Below are 26,136 nucleotides of genomic sequence, written 5' to 3' on the forward strand. Positions count from 1 at the left end.
CCTGATTTAATTGTGCCATCTCTTATGGGCTTCTTCGCTGATCTGTGGGAACATTGCCTTTTCCCCATTTCCCTGAGTCAGGAACAGCAGTGACAGTGTGCCAAGCAAGCCATGCGATTTGATTTGGGTTAGCAAACATGGGGATGTTCCAGTGCTAGTGGGTCCATTAGCTGATTGAGAGGAGTTGTGAAAGTGCCGATGCTCAGAGCTCGTCTTTATTCTTTCCAGGAAAGGCAGTCCAGTGCCATGGCTGCGGGTAGGACTTTAAGGGTATGGGACGGGTTGGGGTGGGGCCGAGCTGTGGTGACTCAGCCTTTGTCTTCACTGCTTACTCAGACCTTTGATGGCTCTGGGCTTATGAAGCTTTACATCACAAGGCCTTTGCATTCCTGTAACCAGAGTTAATTGACAGTTGCTTCCTGCCTTATTCCACAGACTGTTTGAGGTAGCCAAAGACAGCAAAATTCAGCAAAATATAAAATTACAACCAGGAAAAAAGAGATTGTAACCAGATATCAAGACCACACAAAAACTGTAGAGGACTGGGCTCTACATGTGTGCTTACTGTGCTAGACTGTGCCCTTCATAACTGGTTACAGTGGTAGACTGTGGCCTCAGTCTGTGGTTACTGCTCTTGCCCCATGGGAGCCATTCCTTTGTAGGCACTCAAAGGTAAAACTTAAGTGGAAGCTGAAGTCGCAGAGCTTAAGTGAAAGAAGGCTGTCACAGTGCAGAAGTATCGTTGCATTTAGCTTATAAAATGTGTAGCAGAGGCTGTCACACTGACACTTGTGTGACTGCTGTCACATATATACTGTGTGACCCTTGATATCAGCAGCTAATGTAAGAATGTGATTCATAAAACCTTCAAACACAAAATCTAGACTCCTTCAGTAGAAGAGGAGGCCATGACACCAGAGTCAGCTCTTTAGGATGAAGACTGCATCAGTCGACTTCCTTCATTTAACGATGTAGCTACACTTAGAGCAGTGGACAGCATGGATGTGCGATGTGTTTGGGGTTTCCTTAGGCTGGGTGCAGCGGCACAGGCAGACACTCCCAGACACTCCTCAGATGGTAATGATGGGGTCGGGAACTCAGGGCCAGGTCACAGCTCCACACAATTCTGTCTCAAAACAAAGCTGGACAAAGCCCAGCCCGAGGCCCACGTGTTGTTTCAGTGCTGCTTCTTTTACTGCAAGTTGAATGTGCGTGGATAAATGGTTACGGGTCAGTTTCTTAGTTACTCTGTTTTTTTAAATGAATATCTGTTATCTTTAAAAATTTGGGGGAGGGGTTGGGGATTTAGCTCAGTGGTAGAGCACTTGCCTAGCAAGCACAAGGCCCTGGGTTCGGTCCCCAGCTCCGAAAAAAAGAATAAAAAAAATTGGGGGGATTATTTTAGTATTAAAAATAATTTATGTTTGTAGAAACTTAGTTCTACAAAACTTTTCTAATTTTCCAATTGTTTAGATTACAAGCTTTTATTACAGATGGTGACTGAGCAGAAACTCCAGTCTTCTCCCCTTTAGCTTACAGTTTAGGACGTATTTTATGTAATGTGTCATTTCTATTTAGTTATAATTTCACCTTATGAATTTCTTCATTGAATATGTAGAAAATCAATCTTCATGTATATTTTAAGGATTTTAAAGATAAGTAATTGCAGATAATTTTGCTATTTTATGAAGACGTTTCATTTTGGAGAGAAGATTTTTCTAAACAAACTTTTATATGTGATACATATATCACAGTTCAGATGTTACATTTCTGGAGAGATTATTTGATAAACACTTTCTTCATTAGCACTTGGAGACTTCCAGAGCCTCCTGTTAGCTTGCATTGATTTTCATTTGAGCAAAGTTGCTGAGGAAAAGCCCACACCTCAGTGACTCTTTGCCAAGGGACGGCCACTTTGCCTCACACCAGTGTTTTTAATTTAATCGTCTTACTGAGATGTTTCATTTCAGCTAAGAACTTCTAAGTTAGAGGAGATTGTGGGAATTCATCAGTTTTCTTTTGTTAAAGCTGTATTTTATCCAGGCTTTGTTGTCCTTGCCGGGCCTGACAGTGCATCCAAAGTCTTACTGTATGACCTCAGGGTAAGCTATGGAGCCTTTCTGAAAGAAGATTCCTAGTTAATTAGAAAGTTCTAGAAACACGACACAATTGTCTCGAAGGTTTAACAAAATTATTTACAGAAATGTGTATTTCAATTCCTTGCATATGGATAAGTTCACTTAATAGTATGTAGAGTGAAAGGAAATGCTATTGTAATTTTAAATGTTATCTCCTAATTTTAAAAAACGTTTTTTAAGTGTTGAAGACTACATTCTGCACTTCCACACGTTAGTCTTTTTAATGGTATAATAACTAAAGCTATGACATTACCAGCAGATGGAGCTCAGTGTCAGAAAACCAAACATCTGTAACTGAGGTATCTCGTTACCTTATTCTTTAATAATAAAGCAGTGCATATTGGTTTTGAAATGTATGTGGACGCTTTCTGTTTTTATTGTGCCTACCACAGGACACTACCTTGCTTTTTATTTAGTTTTATAGTATGAAGATCTAATGCTTTATTCTTATTTTATGTTATGTAGTCCAGATAATGCCATACATAGCACATGGCAGTTCATTTCATGGCTAAAATACTTTGCAAATACTTAATTTATGAACACTGGCCTGGAACTTGAACAGTTCATTCCATAATTGAACTGAATGGTCTTAGATGTGAGTTACCCAAACTGGATTCTGCCCCTCAGATAGGCTTTCATTTCTATGTAAATGGGATAACTGCCACCTCAAACAGCTATTCAAGCCCATCAAAGTGGGAAACTGACTTAATAGTTACTGTTCTCCAAGTCTCATATGCACTGTGCAGGCAAGTTCTGTTGTATTACCTGCACATTCCCCTCCAGCTAACCTCTGGGCAGCATCTGCTCTGGGACGGCAGCAAAACCCACCTAGAGATGGTCAGAGCTACTCACCAGTCTACCATGTCCTGAACTCCACGTTTGTCTCTGAGAACTGAACCTCATCCACACCCACCCAGTCTTCCCATGGGGCTCTCCTGCTCTCTTGTGGTCTGAATACCCCAAGCTCCCCCTTCCCCCCTTGACATGTCTTTTCTGTGATAGTCTTGCCTAGTTTTTCATAGGACTAACCATATCCTCATAATTTCAGTTCTTAGGATATGCTTTTGTGTTTGTATTTTTTTAAATATGTATTTTTATTCTCTGAGAATTTCCTACATTTTGACTGTTTTTCTTATCTACTAGGTCCTCATACATTCACCTCACAGTTCCCCTCATCCTCATGTCTTGTTTTACTTATTTATTTTTTTACCTACCTAGTCTACTTTGGGCTGCCTGAGCATACATGAATATGGATGTAGGTGGCCCATTGGAGAAAGGCTGGCATCCAGGGAACCACTTGTGGGGAAAAAAAAGCCTGCTACTTCCTCTCCCTGCAGCCACCAACTGTTGATGTTTCCTCAGGTCGGGCTAGTAATCTCTACTCCATGCTGGGATGGTGATTGTCTTGAGTGTGTGCAGGTCTGTCTAGTCAGCCACAGTTCCTGAGAGCAGCAGTCCTGTCTGTCCTGTCCTGTCCTGTCCTGTCCTGTCCTGTCCTGTCCTGTCCAGAAGACTCTAGGTCCCTCCATCTTCCCTGAGACTGGCAGGATGGGCATGGCATAGAGGTTCCATTTAGGGCTGAGCAGCTCTCCACACTGCCTGGCTGCACCAGCACCAGCTCTGAGTGCCTGTGTTCACTGCTGCTTATTACACACAGCAGCCTCCCCGATGAGACCTGGAAACTACTCCTCTAGGAACCGTTTGATACTAAAGCCACCTAACGGGATAACGGTGCTGGGGTCACCCCTGGGGTTCCCAGTCAGCTTTACAGTGTCTGACACATGTTCCCCTGTGGAGCAGACCTTAAATCCAGTCAGAAAGCAGGCAGGTATTCCCATAGCCTGTGCCACACTTGCACCCATGGGCATATCATGCTATGCCAGTGGTTATTGTAACTTTCAGGGTTCATAGCTGGGCAAGACGGTTGGCAGCCTTTCTCTTTCAGCTACCAAGTGATATTGTGAAGGCTAGCCAGCAGGGAGGAAGCTTCGTGGTTGGCATGGACTTGATTTCTTCATGTCCTATGACGACAGTGTGTAATGTCTTCCTCAGCCACATGTCTTATTATCATGATCTCATGGGCATTGAAGAGGAATGGCAACTACTTATGTTGAGGGGTCTCTAGTTCATCCTGACGCCAACAACTGACACTTGGCACTGCCTTTTTATATAAGTCTATGGCTTCCAGGCAGATACTCATCCCTTGTGAAGGGTAATCCCATTAAACACTTTTTTTTGTATGAAAAGTAATGTATAAGAAGGTCATAGCTTTCCACACAGATTTCCCAGAGATCTTCAGTGGTACTTAATGTCGGTTTTCTATCCTACTTCCTCCTCTCTCCTCCTAAGCAGCTTCTCACTGGGTCCCTCCTTCTTCATGTCAGGCCTGCTCTCCTCTTTTCCTTCTTTTGAGGTCTGCTTCCCTCTCCAACCACCGCTCTCTGGTTTCCTAGATTAACAGAGACTACAAGTTAAACAAGCAAACAGTCTAAAGTCTTGACAGTGAGGTCTGCACATGAGTGAGAACACACAAGGTTTGCTGCTGTGGGTCTAAAATTACCTCACTCAATATTTTTTCCAGTCATGCCCATTAACCTGCAAGTCTCAGTTCCACACGGATGACTAAAATGCTCTGATGTGTAGTGTAGGGTTTCATTACCTGACAGCACTTAGAGGCTGTTTCCGGTTCCTGGCAGTTGTGAGTGGAGTACTGACGAACACGGATGAGCAGGTGGACAGTCCTGGGAATGTGAGCCCAGCGGTGGTATATCAGGGTGGCAGGGTGCCTCTCGTGTCTGGATGAGCCACCACACTGATTTTTGTAGTGGCGTCTGTCACAGTTTGCCTACCCACTAATGACTCCTGCACATCCTTACCAGCATTTGTGCCCTCCCCTCTCTCCTCTTTCCTTAACCATCTGACTGGCATCCTAAATAGTTTCAGTTTGCATTTCTAAGGCCGTTCCCTTAAGAGATTTCACAGGATACATTGCTCTAAGGAGCCTACTTCTGTCCTGCGTACCCCATCCCCATCATTGTCTCTGATGCCCGCTGTCTGTCCTTACATGGCATCAGCTCCTAATGTCTTCACCACTAGTTCCTGCAGCAGTACCTACAACTACATCGCTTGTTAGCAGTACCTACAACTAACTACCATCGCTTGTTAGCAGTACCTACAACTACATCGCTTGTTAGCAGTACCTACAACTAACTACCATCGCTTGTTAGCAGTACCTACAACTACATCGCTTGTTAGCAGTACCTACAACTAACTACCATCGCTTGTTAACAGGGACTCATGGGTTAAATACTAGTGTGTGCATTGGTGTATGTGTTAACGTATGGATTTAGGGCATGTGTGTTTATTTTGTATAGTCTTCCCCATAATACCTATTTATGCACAAGTTTAGTTTGAGGAGACACTTCCGTTTTGTTTACTGCCATTTGCGTTCCTGGCATAAGACTTGAGATGTAGACTCAGACATTAAATAGGTTTTGTTTTTTTTTAAATTTTGGACAGACTATTAGAATTCCTGGTAAGAAAGAGTCATTGTATATTTATATAAAATACTTTTCTAAGGGAAAGGGGGAGTTTTCAAGCAACAGAATCATTCGTGCCTGTTTCCAGAGTCTCTGCAAAGGCAAGAGTACCCAGAGAGCAGTCTACTCGGGTTTTAGAGAAGAGATTGACAGGAATTCAATCATTGAAGGTTATAGTATGTTAAGTTGCCATTGAAATGGGAAAAACACTTTTAGCATGGCCCCGAAACTCGTTTAGATTTAGAAGGGAAATGATGCTCAACTTTCAGAAATGTGAAATTATAGATCCCTAACTCATTGCACCTATGGCCTTTGTTTTAGCAGCTGGGAACTAAGGCGTCATCCGTACGGTTACCGTCTTTACAGGATCTGAAGACGGTCTGGTGATCTCCAATACTTCTACTTACAGAAAACCAAACCGGGAGGGGGGCATTCACAATGCAAAGGAAACACCAGATTTAGCTTACTTCTGGGAGTAAAGTAAGAGTCAAATATAGCTGCTTTAGATTCATATTTCTGGCTGTAAATATTAATTTTCATTTATTTTTATCTCCAAGATTGCTTCCAGATTTAGAATTTTGTGATTCTGTGAGCCTTGGTGAGTGCCTGGCACCTAGTAACTCCTCACTGAATACTGAGAGAATAAATGAATAGAGCCAAGCTGTAAGTAAGCAACAAAGATAGGAAAATGTAAGTAAATTTATTCAGAAATAGAAGTTAAAGTTACCTGTTTAAAATGAGCTAGAAAAATGTGAGACCGACAGAGACTATCAAGAAACATTAGCAGTGTTCCCTGATTTCATCCTTACTTAAGCAGAAGAGAATTAGTCAATCTAGAGTATCTGGGGACTTCCTTCTGGGAAGAGTGCTTTGGGTAAGGCTCTCACCTGAGAGGTGGAGTGACAGAAATGTCCTAGAGGGATTTGGATGTCAGTCCTGACCCAGCTCCTTACTGAGGGCGTGACCGGGAAGTTAGCTAGCCTCTGAGTACCTCAGCTTGAGCAGCTATAAACTCAGGGCCAATGAGGGACGCAATGGCGGATGCTCATAGCCAGGACAGTGCTAGGGCATAAGAAGCTTTCTCTCCCAGTTCCTCCCTTCATTTATTAAGGGAAACTATGAAATCATCATTTGAATACAAAATGAGACATTTGTGATGGGCATGATATAAACATGAGTGGTTTTTATGCACAACAAAGTGAAAAGTGGACAGACACACAGGCAAGTAGTAGAAATTGAACAGAAATGAGACTCTACTGTGATTGACGTGGGCTGTCACAATGTGGCACGTGCTGGCCTTGAACTCACATTTCGTTCAGTCCTACCAAATGGCAGGATTGCCAGCATGTGCCACCAGACCTGGCCTTAGTTCTTTCAAATATGTAAATTAAAGAGTATGAAATTTTAAAGGAGAAATGTTTGTCAGAATTATGGTCCAAGTAAGGTTTGAAACCAAGACCTGTCTCCACTGCCTTTAAATTGTTTTTCCTGCTTTGTTTCCATGGAGATTTATGAACTTTATTCCACCGAAAACCCTGTACTGGCCAAGGGTGGTGATGCACACGTGGAAGCTCAGTACTCTCCTGGCAGAAGCCATGGGGCTACAAGCATGCAGCCAGCCAGGACCCTGGAGAGAGCCTGGACGTGTGTGCGCGTGCACACACACACACACACACACACACACACGCACACACACACACACATACACATATACACACACACACACGCACGTGCACACCACACACACATACACACACACGCACACATACACACACGCACGCACACATACACACACACACGCGCGCGCGTGCGCACACACACACACGCACGCACACGCACGCACGCACGCACGCACACACACGCGCACACACACACATACACGCACACACACACATATACACACACACACGCACGCACACACACACACACACACACACACACACACACACACACACACACAAGCACGAAGAAAGCCCTGTATGTGCATCAAGAACACTGTATGGTCTCTGATTGTTGTATGTAGTGTTTTACAATCCAGTCAACGGAATAGAATACTGAAAAGGCCTTCTGTTCAGCCTCCACTCATGGCTGTGAATGTCCCAAACCTGCTTTCTTCCCACCCTCCTTCCTCATGAAGTGTTAGAGTTAGACTTCAGTAATATAAACTATAGAAGTTTTATATTTATAGCCCAGATGCTCATGAAGGTTTGTTTCAAGACATACTTGGCAGTTTGGTGAGTTCCCAGGGATTTTGAAATGTACTTCTCTACTCAGTTGGAAGACCTCTGCATGTTGTAGAGGAAGAAAATAAGTTATTTCATTCAGATCATAAGAATATAATCTGTGTCTTAGATAATGGGCTTTCATTTAATGCACATGGGCTCCCATCCAAAGAAAATGAAACAAACAAACAAACAAAAACCCAAAACAACAACAACAAAAACTCCAATATTGTTGGTGTCGTAGTTCCTTTGATCCAGAGCTGACTGGTACAGTGCCCTGCCAACAGAGGGCGACACTGAAATAGGAGATCAAGGCCTGTGCCTTTTCTGTCTTGCTTTTGTCTCAGACAGGATGATCTGTGGACACACTGACTTCTGCGTGCATACCGTTAGCTCTAGTTAAGATTTGAGATGGAGCAGAGTGTGGAGTGTCCCCACTGTGAGGGTGACCTGGAGCCTGACTCTGACTCCAAGTTCTGTAAAAAATGCTCTATACCGATGAGCCCTGGGCCTTCCTCATCAGAGATCCAGAGATACCAGGTAAGGAGGAAGGCGGCTCCCGCCCTGCCCCAGGCCTGGACATAGTTTTGTAGTTCTTGCAGTCACCTGATTATGGTTCTTGTTCTCTTTTGAGCTCTGCGATTACTCAGACACTCAGCCAGGGAGATGGGGTGGTAGCACCAGTCCTCATTACTTGCCTAATTGGTTTTCTGTTTGCCTCCCAGGTTTGAGTATAAATAGACTTTTTAACCCATGAGAAGGTAAAAGAGACTGCACTGTGTGCAGAAACACAATTCAGTTTAACATTCGTAATGGCGTTCAGACCTCTGTTCCCTAAGTTACAGTCTTTGTTACCTGCTGAGCTTGATTACTAAGAGAGTAATATTCATCATGATAATTAGGGACAATAACTGAGAAGTTCTCACCATATGTGACTGCAGAGCTCAGCATTGTTTTTCTATAAATTAACACTTCCAGTTTAGCTTAATAATCTGGAACAGACCAGCCAGTAATCTTTTACTGTATGGGATATAGTTTTGGTGGATAATAGGAACAGCACCCTGTACCACATCTGTTGTGTTTGTAAAGAGTTTTATGAACGATTTGTTTGGTTTTAGTTCAAACTTAGCTGCCTGCATTTACTAATTAAGGCTCTGATATTTGAGGCTGTTTTTGTCCCCATTCTCTATGTTAGGAAAAACAAATTCTGGCTTTGAAATAAGAATGGGAATATCTGAAAGAGTGGTCAGTGATCACATGACTGCCATTTCTTTTCTATTTCTCTTCGAAAACAATGGGAACAGGCACATACTTTCTGCCTTAGTGTAACTCGGGGGAATATTTGGGCTATCATATTCTTATTAGTAGTCTTGTCATTAGGTAATACTGTTCATAAATTTACAGGTCATCCCTGTGTGCATGGACTTTATGATCTCAGTTTGTGTATTTATAAGAATATCAGAGGACAATAAAATCCTCTGCGATTGGTGTGCACACAGGTTTGTCATCCTATAGTCACCATCTCTGACTTCCCAGACGCTAACGTCCTACAGAGCTGATGGCACAGTTGACTCAGCCTTTAGTTTAAAGATAGGTCCTGCTTTTCACTCCTCATTTTTATAACCTTTCACCTTTGATATTTTATACTTACATTTTATTCTTTATTTGTTGATTGTTTTTTAAAATATTCATTTTTTTCCTTTTATTTTTTGATAAATTTCTTTATTTTTGTTTTCTTTTGTATCTGTTTTACTACATTTAAAAAATAAAGTGGAAATTTAAAAAAATTAGTATTTAACTATTTTGTGGTTTTTATAGAGAAAGTAGTATAAAGGTTGTTATGTTAATAGTTTTCAACCACTGTCCTCAGAAAGCTATTTAGCATAGAAGTGCACACTGAAATGAAGTCTTCCAACAGCTCAACAAAGTAAACACATACTGGATTCTGTAATTTCATGCATAAGCACAGAGTTTTATCTGTGTTCATCAGGTAATTCTGGCTGAGTGTAGTCAGTACATGAGAAGCCTGCGAGTGCCCTGTTGAACAATCCCCATTGTCTTCCTCGGTCCCAAGTCTTCACTGAGGGACACATCCAGAGAGGCACTGGCAGGGTCTGAGCTGACTTTGCTCCTGGATTGGTTGTAGGGGCTTGCATTCCCATAGAGTCACTGTTTACCTTCTGTTTAGAGAGACATTGTGGCTCTCTCTCTCTTTTTTTTTTTTTAACTCTCTGATGTTGTTTTTATGATGCATCCAGCTATTTTCTAAATTAGCGTATAGCACACAATAGCTGACAGGAGCTAATTCTAGGTAGGAGTTGTTTTTCAGAGCTATAAACACCCTGGGAAGTGGGACACAACACCTCAGGCTGTTGTCTGCCTCTCTTTGTACTCCAGTGTCTTTGACACTGAAGGATTGAGACCCATCTGGATTGGGATTTTAGCTTGACTCTTATCCTCAGAGCTTTGCATTTTGCTCTTTACAAATCATGGTCTGAAATCTCAGTTTGTTAAGCAAACTTGTATTTAAAGAGAGGAATGCCTGCTCGTCCTTATTCTCCACAACACAATATTGAAGTAGTCCTTTAATGCTTCCTATATTGTTCTCTCACAGGGGTTGTAGACTTTCTTATAGATGAAATGCTTTAAACTTCTCATTCATCTTCATTCATCAAACAATGGGCTGTCTGGTAGTGGTGGTTTCTTCCTCTTCCCCCTCCCTCTCCCCCTCCCCCTCTTCCTCCCACTCGTCCTCTTCTTCCTGTCTTCCTTTTTCTTCTGCTTCTCCTCTTCCTGTCCTGTTCTTCCTCCCCTTCCTTCTTCCTCCTTCCTCCTCATCTTCATATGTTGCTGTCTTAGTCACTGTTCTGTTGTTGTGGACAGACACTGTGACCAAGGCAATTCCTATGCAGGATCACATTTAACTGGGTTTGCTTGCTGTCTCAGAAGCTTAGTCTGTTATTACAGTGGGAGGGAATATATAGCAGTCATGGCAGTGTGGTGCCGGAGAAATAGCTGAGCAGAGCGAGTTGGCCTGGTGTGGGGTTTTGAAACCCTAAAGCCCACACTCCCAGTGACCTACTTCCTTCAACAGGACCACCCTTCTCCAATAGACCACACCTTCCAGTCTTTCCAATTCTTCTCAAATAATGATTAAGCATTATCATTTAAACATATAAGAGACTATGGAAGTCAGTCCTATTCAGACTACCCCAGTAGCTGTTCAAGATGGCTGCACTTGCATGTACTTGTGCTTGGGTCTGCTTTAGTCCACTGATGGACTTGTCTGTCTGTGTGCCAGGCCCATGCTGATTGCATCACTGCAACTGTGCAGTGTAGTGTGAAGCCTGGTGCGCTATCCCTCCAGAAATGACCTTTTCCTCAGTATTGTTCTGGCTATCTGAGGTCTTCTGGGCTTCTGTATGAATTTAGGGATTTTTTTTCTTTTTTTCTACAAAGCATCTTATTGTGATTAGAGTTTTATTAAATCTATAAATTGATTTTGGTAGGATGGCTATTTTCTTAGTATTAATTGTACGGATCCATGACCATTGGAGAGTTTTGTTTTGTTTTTTTCCTTTCTTCTTCTGATATCTTCAATCTTTTTAATTCAGAGATTTGAAATTTTTATTATAGACACTTTTCAGCTCCTTGTATCGGTTCATTTCTAGATTTTTTTTTTTTTGAGGCTATTGTGGATGGGAGTGTTTCCATGGTCTCTTTCTCAGTGTGCTTGTTTTGGGTATATAGAAAAACTGGTGAATTCTGTATGAATTAAGAGAACAGTAAAATAGTAAGATGATGGGTTTATTAAAACTGTTACGGGCCTACTACCTGGTCTCAAAGCATGTATACTTAGGAAAGGTATGAAGTACAGACAATTGCACAGCAGCCTCCAATCCCTCAGCTCACAGGAAGATCAAACAATGCTCACTTGTATTTCTGAAGATAGGATCTACAGTTTGTTTTATGAAGACAATCTGTTAAAAGATATGTCCAAATGAAGTATTTAATTGGTTGTGCTTAGTTCCAAGATAAGTTATTTTTAAATTCTGAAATTCTATTCAAGGTTTAAAATATCTGTTAGCTATTTAATATCATTGCATGCCTCAAAAGAATACCCCTGTGTCTGTATATTCTAGGTACACTTCTGACACAGTGAAGTTGATCTTTAAAACTATAGATTCAATTCTATAAATAGTCACCGTAAATGTCTATAAGGAGGAATTTTGGATTTACAGTCCACTTTAGATTTGAATGTGGGAAGCAGAATTCTGAATACGAACTCATTGCTCTGTTCTTAGAGACATGACTTGAGCACTCTGTAAATTTGGCTCTCTGATCTGTGAGGGGGACCTGATCCACGGTGATGTAGAAGGTGTGACACACAAGGTAGTCGTGTGTGCTGTTGGCACACAGTCAACTCCCAGGGGAGGCCGACCTCTGCCATGTTAGTAGTGTCGTCTGACAGGGCTTAGAATCAGTGGGTGACTCTCTGAACTACTTTCTTAATGGCATTGAATGAAACGTTTCTGTAATGTGAATCCAAGGTATTTTAGGTGGATATTGAAAGGCCTTCCTTTTTTTGTTTCGTCTTTTTGATGTTCTTTTTGAGATAGGCTCCATATGCAGCCAGGGATGGCCCTGTCTCTGCCGCTTCCTTGTTGCCCTCTCACCTCCAACAAGTGCTGGCCTTGCAGGTGTGCACAGCTGCTCTGGATGCTGTCGTTATCTATCTATCTATCTATCTATCTATCTATCTATCTATCTATCTATCCATCCATCCATCCATCCATCCATCCATCCATCCATCCATCCATCCGGGCGTCCCCAATAATTTCTAACATGATCTTTTGCCATTGCAGTACAAAATTGTCCTTCCTGTATGTGCAACTTCATAGTGGTAGCCTCCTGTTTCTTATAATCACAAAACTCATCGATCTCTTTTGTCTTCACCATATTTTTGAATTGTGGATTGAAGATCATTTTAGGTGTAAGCGATCCATGGTTTTGTACAGAATATAAATTGTGGTTGAGTGTTTCAAATATAAGAAAGAATTAAAGTGTATCTATCTCCCCTCCCACTTAAATTTTTGTCTGAGTTACTGATGTTAATCATTGGTTGACTCTGGATATTGTCTGACTAATGATGGTAGAAAGGGAGTAAGTTAGATATGTCATTTTTTATGAGCATCTTGAGGAAATCATTTTACCTTCAGTCTCCATGTTTTATAAAATCAAAAGTAGAGTAGAGAAACGTAGATGTAGGAGGTCCTTTCTGTTGCTGATTTTATGGAGTTTTATTTTATGATTACATTGCAGCAAATGAGAGAGAAATTATTGATTAGTAATTTCTATACTTATTTTTAAAGTTGATGTTTTTAATACACAACTATATTCAAAACTGTTTATCTGTATACGCAAATATTACACTATTTTTGGCTTGGAAGTTGGATATTCTTTCCTTCTCCCCCCCCCACCTCCCTCTATTCCCTTCCATCTTTCCTTCCTTCCCTCTTTCTTGCCATCCATCCATCCATCCATCCATCCATCCATGTTGCTGGGGATCGAACCCACCCTTACACATTAGGCAGGTACTCTGAGCAGTCAGCCAGCTTCTTAGCCTTTCGTTGCCTTTAAGGTCCTCTTTATTTCTTGATAGACCATCAGAAACAGTACTGGACCCTGAAATCCAAGAGCTGCCACCCATGCAGAAAGTGTGAAAGTGAAGGGAGCAAGGCAGAGAAAGAACCAGTGTTCTTACTCCTGTGCTGCTAGCTGATAACCCAATGACCTTGTAGTGACCATGAATATTGCTATGTGGTTTCTTGGAATGGTCAAGGGTCCTGCTGAGGAAATCTGTCTCTTGGCCCGCAGTATTTTGTTGGCAGTAAATTTTGAGGCAAGGTGTTATTTCAGTTAGAGATGAGTTTCTAAAATTTGGATAGGAAATGAAAGACAAACTGTACAAAGTGACACACACATACTTTAATTTTGTTGTGTAGAACAAATTGTATGACTTGTGAGAATAATGTCATATTTGACCAAATATTTTGATTTATTTAAAAGGCGGCTTTTTTTGTATAGTCAGTGATTGCTTTCTAAGACAAATGTGAACTGATTATTTTTTGTCACCTTGTATCAGTGTTCTTGACAGCATAGCACATTACTACAGACTTGACAGAGAACAGAATTCCTCTGTCGTGTGCAGATGAGGAAGCACTGCCCTAGGCTGCTGCTTCCTTCTGTCTGCAGGGAGCCTGCTCCTTCTTCTCTCAGCCTCTGGTGGCCGCTGGGATCCTAGCTGTCTTCGCCTCCCACACAGAGCACAGCCATTGTTCCTTCCTCATAGCCTCACCTCTTCTCTTCTTCTGTCTGCCATCTTCTGAGGGAAGTTGACATTGGATAATGTGCGGTAGTCTCGTCTTGGCGTCTGACTCTATTAGCATTTGCATCCCTCCACCCTCAACAAACAACGGCATGGTCACAGGTGCTGTATATAATAACTGATATTTTTAACTGATGGAAATTCTCCTGTGTCATGGCTGTGACGTCGGCAGAATGGTAGTCACTCATATGCCAATAGGATTTACCAGTTCTTGGATGCCCAGAGTATTACTAGTCCCTTTTTGTGTCCCGTGTGAACCTTGCTACAGTCTGGTTTAGCATACTCTACCTTCCAAAAGTCACTGCTAGTATGATTCTCAGACCACACAAAAGAGAGTCGGTGCAGAGTGAGGATAGGCTGCTTGGCCAAGGTTGTGTAGGCTGAGAGTTAAACCTTAGTCTGATTTCTACATCTGCTTTCATAATCATTCCTAATACAGTGTCTGTGCTAGAGACTATATAATTTAAAAGATATATTACTGGGTAGAATATCATGGTCCATGTATCAAACCAGACCTATTTGGAGATGGCTATCAACTATGAATTATTTTTACTATTTTATATGTTTATAAAAATCAAAAGAAAAATATACTATGAAATATAAAAATTCCTTGTCACTAAATGAAGTTTTATTGGCTCTGTTTGCTCGCATGGCTGCCTCTGTGCTGCAGTGCTCACAGAGCAGTTCTCCCCTCCAGAAGGCAGGAGTCCTGACGGCGCCTGGCTCCTGTTCCTCAGGAGGTGGCCAGCTCATGAAGGACGGCTGCTCAGTTGTCATTTCATTTCTGCATTGCTCTTAGAAGAGATAAGAAGACTTTTCTCTAGTGGCAATATAATTCCTTATAAAGACATTTTAAGTTAAGCTTTTGATTGTCTAAAATCACTCAATGAACTGCAACAAAATGTGTAGAAAATATTGAGAATTCTTTGTGGAAAAATACATGTCTATTTGACATTGGGTGCCTTCTGCCTGTCACCTGCCTTGCCTGCCACCCCTTTGTTACAGCTTTTGAATGTCTTGCTAGTTTTGTTAGGCCAGTTGGCCAGGGCCTTTCCCAGGTCTGCTCCCCAGCAGTTTGTAGATTACAGGTGGAATTGTCACGCCTGAGTGTGGGCAGCTGACATTAGTTTCTCATGTTTGTGTAGTGAACGCTTTACCCCCATTCTCCTTATCCACTCATCTACTGGTGGACACGTAGGCTGGTTCTTGGCATCTGTAATAGTGTGAGCATACATCTGGAATTACTTATAGGAACTCTATAGTGACAAATGCACATCCCACGGAAGCATGCTGAGTTAGTTAGTGCTGACATAACAGCCTCCCATGTCAGCCACTTAGAGCAGAGTTCATCTACTCTCATGTCTGGATCCATGAGAAGCTCAAACGTGCCATCAACAATTGCTCTGTTCCTGCTTGGGAGCTCTCCCTCTGTTGTACTGAATCAGTTCTCAGGGTCTTAGGCAGGAGATAACACTGTCCCAGAGAGTGACCAGCTCTCTCAGTGGCTGAGAGGGAGAAGAGCGTGGCCAAGTTCTTCCTTCTCTTCTTCAGCTCTGTGCTGCACTTGTTTTACTGAAAATATTTTTCATATAATATTTCGTGTTTACATTAGCCTTTTGTTCATACTATCCCAGGTCCTCCTAACCTCCCTACCCTTCCAACACCATACCTTCTCTCTTTCTTCAGAAAACAAACAAGCAAAATTATCAAACAAACCAGAATGAAAAGAAGAAATAGCACAAGAAACACACAGAGAGAGAGAGAGAGAGAGAGAGAGAGAGAGAGAGACATATAACATATACACGCCCATCAATAAAAGCACAAACAATGAAACAATGATGAAAGAGGCCAGTTAGAGTTTAAAAAAAAAAAACCCCAAACCAGCATTATGAAACAAAGATTAAAACTGCGTTCATTTTGTGTTCGTCATTTATTGCCAAGTATGAGACCTGACCAGAATTATGTTTATATGACCAGTGAAACTCTATTGGAAAGATTTTTTGCGTTGCGTACAGTTATCAGATATTTTCTTGGTCAGGGATGGGAGCTCATTTGAGTTTTTTTCTGAACGACATCTCTTGGTTGAATGTTGTTAGCTGATAATAGCAGTAAAAACTAAAACCAACCCCTTTCTTAATTTAAATTTATTGTTTTGGTTGCTTGATTGTCTTAGGATTTTCTTTTACGTTTTACTCTTTCTGATTCTGTTCTAATGAATAAAATCTTGACTGTGGCCTTGAAGTTCCAAATGTTCTCGTTATTAGTTGGAAGCAGCAGGAGGAGCTGAATGAGAGGATTATTGGTCCCTGGCCTGTACCAGAACACTAAACAGCTCTGCCCCGGAGACACTCTGGTAAAGCCGGAAACTTAAACCTTTACAAAAAGGAGACATGGACTTAGTAGTCTTCATAGTGTCATTGTGGGGCTACAAAAAGGAGACATGGACTTAGTAGTCTTCATAGTGTCATTGTGGGGCATCTGCAGTAAACACGGTGTAAAGGAAGAGTCTTCGTACCCACAAAGACAATATTAACAGCAATTTAAAAAAATTAAAATAACAGAACCCAAAACTGATGAAGCATTTGTCCTTTTAACTTTTTCTTAAGGTCTCACTAGGTATTCTAGGCAGCCTTCCAACTCTTCATCCTCCTGCCTTATGTCCCTAGTGCTGGGGTTACATGAATGCCTCCATTCCTGCTTGGCCTTTAATCCTTTAAAGTGTCTGCTGAGCATATAGTTTCTAACCTTGGCTATATGTCTTCAAATGATATTCTCAAAATGAAAGCTGGGTTTGGTAAATTAATGTTTTTTTGGTCTCTGCCAAAGACCAAAAGTGACCCCAGTGAAATGGTGACTGATAGGTGACTGAGTATATGCAAATGTTACTAGCTACAGAGAGCTGCAGAGACCAGGTGATTCTCAATAACATGCGATAGGAGAGACCTGTATGAACCTGTTTGTAATGAAGAAGCCTTTAATGAGAGAGGTGTTTAAGGACTGCCATCCTGGGTCACACTGTATGAATACATGATGCCCAACAAGGTTTTGACCAACAAGGCCCACGTGACAGATTAGAACTGGAAGGGTCCTCTGAGTGGGTCAAGAGTATTTCTGCAGTGCCTCCCCTCCCTCTGATCTCCTTACCTGTGAGCTGGTGGTGCACGGTGCTGTGACCCCTCGAAGTAGGTACTTGAGTCTGAAAGACATCTCCTTTGTGATGTGTGTAACGGACTGTCACTGGTTCAAACTAAAACTTCAACTGATCTCCACCAGGCTTAGTAACTTGCTGTAACACGACAAGTTTGATAGCAAGGACAGTGAATAGATGTGCTGTTTTTCTAGGTAAATATTGAATTCAGACTCCTGTTCTTTTATGCAAGTTTCCTGGCAATAATGCAAGATTATATGACACACTCAAAAGGCTTGTAATTCATTATTTATACCACGGACAGACAAGAGTTGACCCAGATAGTGAAATGACCAGATGGTACATTAAATATAGCTCTTACAAAAAGACCAGTGGATCCAGTACAAAGGATGGACACTGGGTATAGAAAGATGGAGCGTTTCAGCAGCAGTATATTGCTATCAAAATAGCATTGTTGGAAAGTACATGAGAGCTGAGAGTCACGAGAAGGGCTTGTTAATAACAGCAGACAAAGAGGGGAAGTCAGAGAGATGTAAGGTGTGCTGATGGAGGAGGGAGGCAGAATACAGCAGACAACACGGAAGCATGTAGACTGTGGTCAGCATTTATCCCAGAGGGTGGAATGCAGGCAGCTGGAGTAAGAGAGGGGACAGGGCAGTGAGGCCAAAGAGCAGCAGAGTAGAATTAGCCTGGTCTTCAAGCTGCAGCTCTTCCCTGCTTCCCTCCCTCCCTTCTTCAACATTACTCTGCATGTTTGTGAATAAGTTTATGTTTACTCATACCATATCAATTAAAAATAGAGAAGAAAAACATTATGTATAAGGGAGAGATTGTGTGTATTATAGGTGACTGCTTACTATAAACAATGAAGGTCAAAAGACTGTGCTCGGGGTTGGGGATTTAGCTCAGCGGTAGAGCGCTTGCCTAGCAAGCGCAAGGCCCTGGGTTCGATCCCCAGCTCCGAAAAAAAGAACAAAAAAAAAAAGACTGTGCTCTAAAAAAAAATTCTTATCACTGAATTTCACATTTAGTGAACTTATCCTTGAGAAATGAAGTACCAATCAGTATGCCTGTCATCAAGAAAATTAACCATATAATTGGTCACAAAACAGTCCTCAACAGATACAGGAAGACTGAAATAATCCCATGCATCCTGTCAGATCACCACAGACTAAGGCTGACCTTCAATAACAACAAAAATGACAGAAAGCTCACATATACATGGAAGTTGAACAACGCTCTACTCAATGATAAATTGGTCAAGGAAGAAAGAAAGAAAGAAAGAAATTAAAGACTTTTGAGAATTGAAAAGAAACTGGAGAAGGCATACATTAGCAGTTTGACAGCACATCTAAAAGCTCTAGAACAAAAAGAAGCAAATATACCCAAGAGGAGTAGACGGCAGGAAATAATCAAACTCAGGGCTGAAATCAGCCAAGAGGAAAAAAAAAAAAAAAAGAACTATGCAAAGAATCATCAAAACCAGGAGCTGGTTCTTTGAGAGTGTATCCAAGTTAACAAAATCAGAATGAAAAGGGAGATATAACAACAGAATCTGAGGAAATTAAAAAAATCATCAGATCCTACTACAAAAGCCTATATTCAACAAAATTGGAAAATCTGGAGGAAATGGACAATTTCCTAGACAAATACCAGGTACCAAAGTCAAATCAGGATCAGACAAACCATCTAAACGGTCCCATAACTCCTAAAGAAATAGAAGCAGTTATTAAACGCCTCCCAACCAAAAAGAGCCCAGGACCAGATGGGTTTTGTGCAGAATTCTATCAGACCGTCATAGAAGACCTCATACCAATACTGTCCAAACTATTCCACAAAAATAGAAACAGAAGGAACATTGCCCAACTCATTCTATGAAGCCAAAATGACACTTATACCTAAACCACACAAGGTTCAACAAAGAAAGAGAACTGCAGACCAATTTCCCTTATGAGTATCAATGCAAAAATACTCAATAAAATTCTCACAAGCCAAATCCAAGAACACATCAAAATGATCATCCATCATGATCAAGTAGACTTCATCCCAGGGATGCAGGAATGGTTCAATATATGGAAATCCATCAACGTAATCTACTATTTAAACAAACTCAAAGAAAAAAACTGCACGATCATCTCATTAGATGCTGAGAAAGCATTTAACAAAATTCACCACCCCTTTATGTTAAAAGTCTTGGAAAGATCAGGAATTCAAGGTCCATACCTAAACATAGTAAAAGCCATATACAGCAAACCAGTAGCCAACATTAACCTAAATGGAGAGAAACTTGAAACAATTCCACTAAAACCAGAGACTAGCAAGGCTGCCCACTCTCTCCCTACTTATCAATTAAACAACAAAAGGAGGTCAAAGCCATACATATTAGAAAGGAAGAAGTCAAAATATTACTATTTGCAGATGATATGATAGTATATTTAAGTGGCCCCAAAAGTTCCACAAGAGAACTATTAAACCTGATAAACAACTTTTGGCAAAGTGGGCTGGGTATAAAATTAACTCAAGTAAATCAGTAACTTTCCTCTATTCAAAGGATAAACAGGCTGAGAAAGAAATTAGGGAAACAACATCCTTCACAATAGTCACAAGTAACATAAAATACCTAGGTGCGACTTTAACCAAGCAAGTGAAAGATCTGTATGACAAGAACTTCAAGTCTCTGAAGAAAGAATGTGAAGATCATCTCAGAAGATGGAAAGACCTCCCATGCTCATGGATTGGCAGGATTAATATAGTAAAAATGGCCATTTTGCCAAAAGCAATCTTCAGATCCAATGCAATCCCCATCAAAATTCTAACTCAGTTCTTCATAGAGCTAGAGAGAGCAATTTGCAAATTCATTTGGAATAAAAAAAAAAATCCAGGATAGTGAAAACTATCCTCAACAATAAAAAAATATCTGGAGGAATCACCATCTCTGACCTCAAGCAGTGTTACAGAGCAATAGTGATTAAAAACTATATGGCATTGGTACAGAGACAGGGAGGTAGATCAATGGAATAGAATTGAAGACCCAGAAATGAACCCAAACACCTATGGTCACTTGATCTTTGACAAAGGAGCTAAAACCATCCAGTGGAAAAAAGATAGCATTTTCAACAAATGGTGCTGGTTCAACCAGAGATCAGCATGTAGAAGAATGTAGATTGATCCTTTCTTATCACCATGTACAAAGCTTAAGTCCAAGTGGATCAAGGACCTCCACATAAAACCAGGTGTACCTCAAACTAATAGGAGAGAAAGTAGGCAAGAGCCTGGAGCACATGGGCACAGGGGAAATTTTCCTGAACAAAACACCAATGGCTTATGCTCTAAGATCAAGAGTCGACAAATGGAAACTCATAAAACTGCAAAGCTTCTGTAAGGCAAAGGATACTGTCATTAGGACAAAACTGCAACCCACAGATTGGGAAAAGATCTTTACCAATCTTATATACTGTGGGCTAATATCCAACATATACAAAGAACTCAATAAGTTAGATTCCAAAGAGCCAAATAATCCTATTAAAAATGGGCTACAGAGCTAAACAAACAATTCTCAATTGAGGAATATCTAATGGCTGAGAAGCACCTAGAGAAATGTTCAATATCCTTAGTCATCAAGGAAGTGCACATCAAAACAACCCTGAGATTCCACCTCACACCAGTCAGAATGGCTAAGATCAAAAGTTCAGGTGACAACAAATGCTGGTGAGGATGTGGAGAAAGAGGAACACTTCTCCACTGTTGGTGGGGTTGCAAGCTGGTACAACCACTCTGGAAATCAGTCTGGAGGTTTCTCAGAAAATTGGACATTCCACTACCTGAGGACCCAGCTATACCACTCCTGGGCATATACCCAAATGATGCTCCAACATAAAACAAAGACACATGCTCCACTATCTTCATAGCAGCCTTATTTAAAAAATTGCCAGAAGCTGGAAAGAACCAAGATGCCTTTTAACAGAGGAATGGATACAGAAAATGTGGTACACATTGGAGTACTACTTAGCTATTAAAAACAATGACTTGATGAAATTCTTAGGCAAATGGATGGAACTAGAAAATATCATCCTGAGTGTGTTTACCCAATCACAAAAAATCATACATGGTGTGTACTCACTGATAAGTGGATATTAGCCCAAAAGCTTGAATTACCCAAGATACAATCCACAAATCACATGAAGCTCAAGAAGAACAACTAAAGTTCAGATGCTTCAGTCTTATTAAAAGAAGGAATGAAGATATTCATAGGAGGGGATGTAGAGACAAAGTTTGGAGCAGAGATTGAAGGAATGGCCATTCAGAGCCTGCCCCATCTGGGGATCCAGCCCATATATATACAGCCACCAAAACTAGACAATATTGATGAAACCAAGAAGGGCATGCTGACAGAAGCCTGATAGAGCTGTTTCCTGAGAGGCTCAGCCAGAGCGTGACAAATACAGAAGCGAATGCTAGCAGCAATCCATTGAACTGAGAACAGGGTTCCCATTGGAGGAATTAGAGAAAGGATTGAAGGAGCTGAAGGACTTTACAACTCCATAAGAACAACAATACCACCATCCAGAGCTCCTAGGGACTAAACCACTACCTAAAGAGTATACATGGACAGACCCATGGCTCCAGCTGCATATGTAGCAGAGGATGGCCTTGTTGAGCACCAATGGGAGGAGAAGCCCTTGATCCTGCCAAGGCTGCCCTCCCACCCCCCACAGTGTAGGGGAATGTCAGGGTGGGGAGGCTGGAGAGGGAGAATACCCTTATAGAAGTAGGGGGAGGGGAAGAGATAGGGGGTTTATGGTTGGGAAACTGGCAAGGGGAATAACACTTAAAATGTAAATAAAACATACCGAATTAAAAAAAAAGGGGGGGGGACAGAATATTGTTTTAGTGTAAGTGGAGGAGCTGGAAGTGTGTATTCTTATAGTGTGCTATAAAGAATATGCAGATACCTGAAGGACTGCCCTCTCCTGGTCTGCCTCCAGGCCTTAGCCCCCAAAGGTTTCCTTTGTTCTAAGTTTGAGAAACCCTGGCACTTCACAGAGTTCTCTGACCCCTTAGTCACTGGAAGGATGGATATTTTTCTTCTTTGATGTTTATGGAAAACTAGTCTCCTCTTGTGTCTCTGAGGCCGTAACCCACTCTGTCTGCCCCTCCTTTTGGAGTGCTCAGCCATTTTGTTCTGTTTTTACATTTTCGGTGTTGGCCAGTTGGTATTTGTTCATTTCGTGGTGACTAAACTCAGCACCTCGTGCATAGTAGGAAAGTTCCCTACCACTGAGCTGTAGCCCCAGCTTGGGACAGTATGGAAAATAATTTCCCCAAAACATGAAGATGAGGGATGAGGGTGATGGGCAGCTAGTGTGATAGTTAAGAGCATTCAGTGCTCTGGCAGAGAACCTGGGTTGTGTTTCCAGCGTCCACATGGTGACTCACAACCGCTTCTACCTGAGTTCAAGGAGGACTGGACTCTGAGCTCCCGTGTGACTGTGCCGCAGTCTGTTCTCAGTATTCTGTGCTCTTTGTTTCATTGTTCCATTAGGGAAGTAATAGAATTTATTGTGTTAGTATGTCCCTTGGATGTTTTAAAAACAATATCTTGATTACACTGAATCTAGAGAAGTTAATTCATAATAATATATTTAAAAACAAATTCACACTTAGCAAAGTCAGCGACACTTAAGTTATGGGGCCAGCGGTTTACTCCTCAGGAAGGGGCTTGAAATGCATCTCCTCTGCGTCCTTTCTCCAGAGTGTTGGGGGCGGAGGAGTGAATAGGCCGAGTGCAGACAGAGTTTCTGGCAGTGGCATTCCTATGTGAGGCTGTGATGAGGAAAACTGAGCTTACCAGAGCAGGAGCAAATCCTCATCCCATCTGGTGACTCTGAGTCACCAGTGCTGACACTCTGGGCTCTGCACATGGAGACAGACAGAGAGCCATGTGGCAATCTTTGTTTCTACCCTCTATCTGTACTATATGTCCTGTTCATTCTAAATACAGTCTTGAAGAATCTTCATCCTCCTCAGTGATTGGGCTCCAGATTTGCAGAAAGCATCCAGAGCTTGAGCTGTATCCGATGGTAAGGAGGAAGGGAGCGTCTTGCAGCCATGTTTTCTCAGGCATCAGTTTACACTGGTGACATGGAATTAACAAGGAAAGATGATTTATAACATTTTACAGCTTGGCTCTCCATGCCCAGAGCAACAAGGTCCTTCTTAAAAAAAAATTACACTTTTTCTTTATCCATCTGTGCCTTAATTTAGTTTTGGGGATATGATAAACTTTACTTAGCAAGTGTTATGCATAGTGTTAGCTATGTTTCTTTTAAAAAAATTCTTAATATTCAAGCATCAGAGGACAGCATAGCACCCTTAACTCGGTAACCAGGCCCTGAGTACATGAGCGCCTTCAGTTAGAACAAGCCATCCTGACACTCTTAATACTTGAATTCTAAACCCTGGCTGAAGCAAAAAGTCTTGTACTTTTCATTCTCCCGAGAAAAATCCATGGCAGCAGAAGACTGAGTTGATTGTTTATGTGTAAGTTCATTCCTCTGAAAGGATGCTCTGATGTCTGCAGTATTTTCTTTACGTGTGGAGTCGTCTGTGACGTCACACTTTCCCGGCAATCCTCTCTATGGTATAATGTTCCCACGGTGGCTTCTCAGCATCATCCCTGCAGCGCCATGGCTGCTTCACCTGATGGCCTTCAGCTCGATGTGCTAGAACAGCCATCTTCATCTTCCTCTTGAATCTTTGAGTATTCAGGTTCGACTGTTCCTCACTGCAGGCTGCCTCTTCAAAGAATATATGAGATTGGACTGTAGGAAACAATATTAGATTACTATTTTAATGTCTTATTATGAACAAAAGTGTGTCTCCATAGCTACTTCGAGAGTTGACTTTTCTTCTCCCCGTGTCCTATGCTGAGGGCCTCTGGGGACGGAATAGGACTGACCTTTGTGGCAGTGACTGTGGCTGCCAGTGTTCATGCTTTATATCAGAATTGGTGCATCACAGTGGCGGGGAGAGGAGTCTTGGGAGCAGGAATTTTTCTGGTCTAGAGCCTCCCCTCTCACTGCTGGGGAGACTGAGAACAGCACGGCCACCTGGGCAGATGTCTGGACAGTCTCCCTCCCCTCAGTGGGAGAGCCTTATCTTTCCTACCGTAGCTCTCCACAGGGCCTTGCTTGGAGAACTGTTGTGTGGTTTTGGTGTTATCACTCACCGCAGCAGCCAGATAGCCATTTGGTGTGGGCTGTGATTTCACAGAGCCTTAGTTCTTGCCCTTTGTGCTTCTGTTCATACTTCAGCAGGCTACCGGTGGCATTCCTGCTGCAGACCTTGCGTCATACGTAGAAGGTTATGACTACACTTTAGGAAATGTAGCTAGTGTTTCCTGTAGAGGTTAAATATATCAGTAATGTGTAACAACAGGTATGTTCATAGTTAATATGAAGCGGTCTAGTTATATGTGTGCGCATACAGTTGTGTAGATGCGGTCAGGGACATTGTGTCTATGGTGACTGATTTAAAAGGTAGCCTCTTAACTTAAATGGCTACTTTTAAAAATTAAATTCAACAGTGGTTAAAGTCAATATTGAAGTGTGTGTGTGTGCATGTGTACGTGTGTGACCGTGACCCAGGGCAGATCAAGATCTGATTTCATTTACTTACTTAATTTCACACTATGAAAAACTATTCTTAAACGAAATGTGAAACTAATTCTGCAGGTGGAACTGGCCGTCAAGGTTGTATTTTCAGAATCTTCCTAACATGAGATGTGTTTTCATAGTACCGCTCCTCCCTGTTTTCCTCCACTGGGAGGAGCTGTCACTTTGCCAGGTGATCTGCCCTCCTGTCCTCTATTGAGCAAGCTCTCTATCTTGTCCTCTTTTGAGGCGGGTGAGTGAGCACACTGGTACTTGCACCAGCATCCTGACACACGCACACACATCATGATGCCTTTGGAAATGATTTTTTTTTAATTTTTAGTAATTTTTTAAATGGCCATTTAATTCTTGCCTGTAAAAATCGGCTTGTCAGTAAATTCAGCAGTCTGTTATATTATTGATAAACTGTAATTTAAAGGTGATATTGGGTATTACATAGACAGGAGCTTGGCAAATGAATTTGATGTTTCATTCCTGGAAATCTGGACACCAAGTGAGCAGACGCTGGCTGGAGCAGTTTGTAAACCCCATTTACACTTCAATCGCTTGTCTATAAACTGTAAGGTGGTTGTTAATACAGTTTTAAATCAGTCCATTTAAATAGTGCCTTTCAACTTTAGAAAGCCTGCTTGTGCAAACTGTATCCTTGTATTTTGTGATTTAATGCCAGGAAATGGGTTTCAAAGTCATTTTCTTTCTCTCTTTCTCTCTCTTTCTTTCTTAAATTATTTTCCTTTTTGTTAGTTATTTTATTTATTTACATTTCTCTTTTTTAATTGGATAGTTTATGCATTCACATTTCAAATGTTATCCCCTTTCCTGTTTCCCCCTCTCCCATCCTCCTCCCCCTGCTTCTATGAGGATGCTCCGCCTCCCACCCACCCACCCCCACCTCAGCACCCTGGCATTCCCCTACACTGGGGAAAAGAACCTTCACAGGACCAAAGGACTTCTTATTGATGCCAGACAATGCCATCCTCTACTACATATGTGACTGGAGCCATGGGTCTCCCCCCCTAGTGTGTATT

General features: G+C 41.7%; 1 protein-coding gene and 1 long non-coding RNA gene across 12 annotated transcripts in view; both read left to right on the forward strand.

Moving 5' to 3' along the window:
• Window positions 1-26,136, forward strand: part of Fer (FER tyrosine kinase) — a 308,103-nt gene that overhangs the window by 100,789 nt on the left and 181,178 nt on the right. For 2 of the 11 annotated variants that reach the window (XM_087565637.1, XM_087565635.1), the window contains exons 2-3: window positions 6,235-6,367; window positions 8,251-8,439. The exons of 4 other annotated variants lie outside the window; for them this stretch is intronic. In XM_087565637.1, coding sequence (XP_087421763.1) covers window positions 8,311-8,439 — 129 coding nt within the window. In that variant the 5' untranslated portion in view covers window positions 6,235-6,367; window positions 8,251-8,310. 11 annotated transcript variants of the gene reach the window in all.
• LOC148003876 (uncharacterized) lies at window positions 14,514-18,896 on the forward strand. Its single transcript, XR_015629794.1, has 2 exons — window positions 14,514-16,686; window positions 16,738-18,896. It is a non-coding gene; the product is annotated as an uncharacterized LOC148003876 (long non-coding RNA).

The sequence above is a fragment of the Rattus norvegicus genome, chromosome 9 (genome assembly GCF_021556685.1).
Source record: "Rattus norvegicus strain SHRSP/BbbUtx chromosome 9, alternate assembly SHRSP_T2T, whole genome shotgun sequence".
NCBI lineage: Eukaryota > Metazoa > Chordata > Mammalia > Rodentia > Muridae > Rattus > Rattus norvegicus.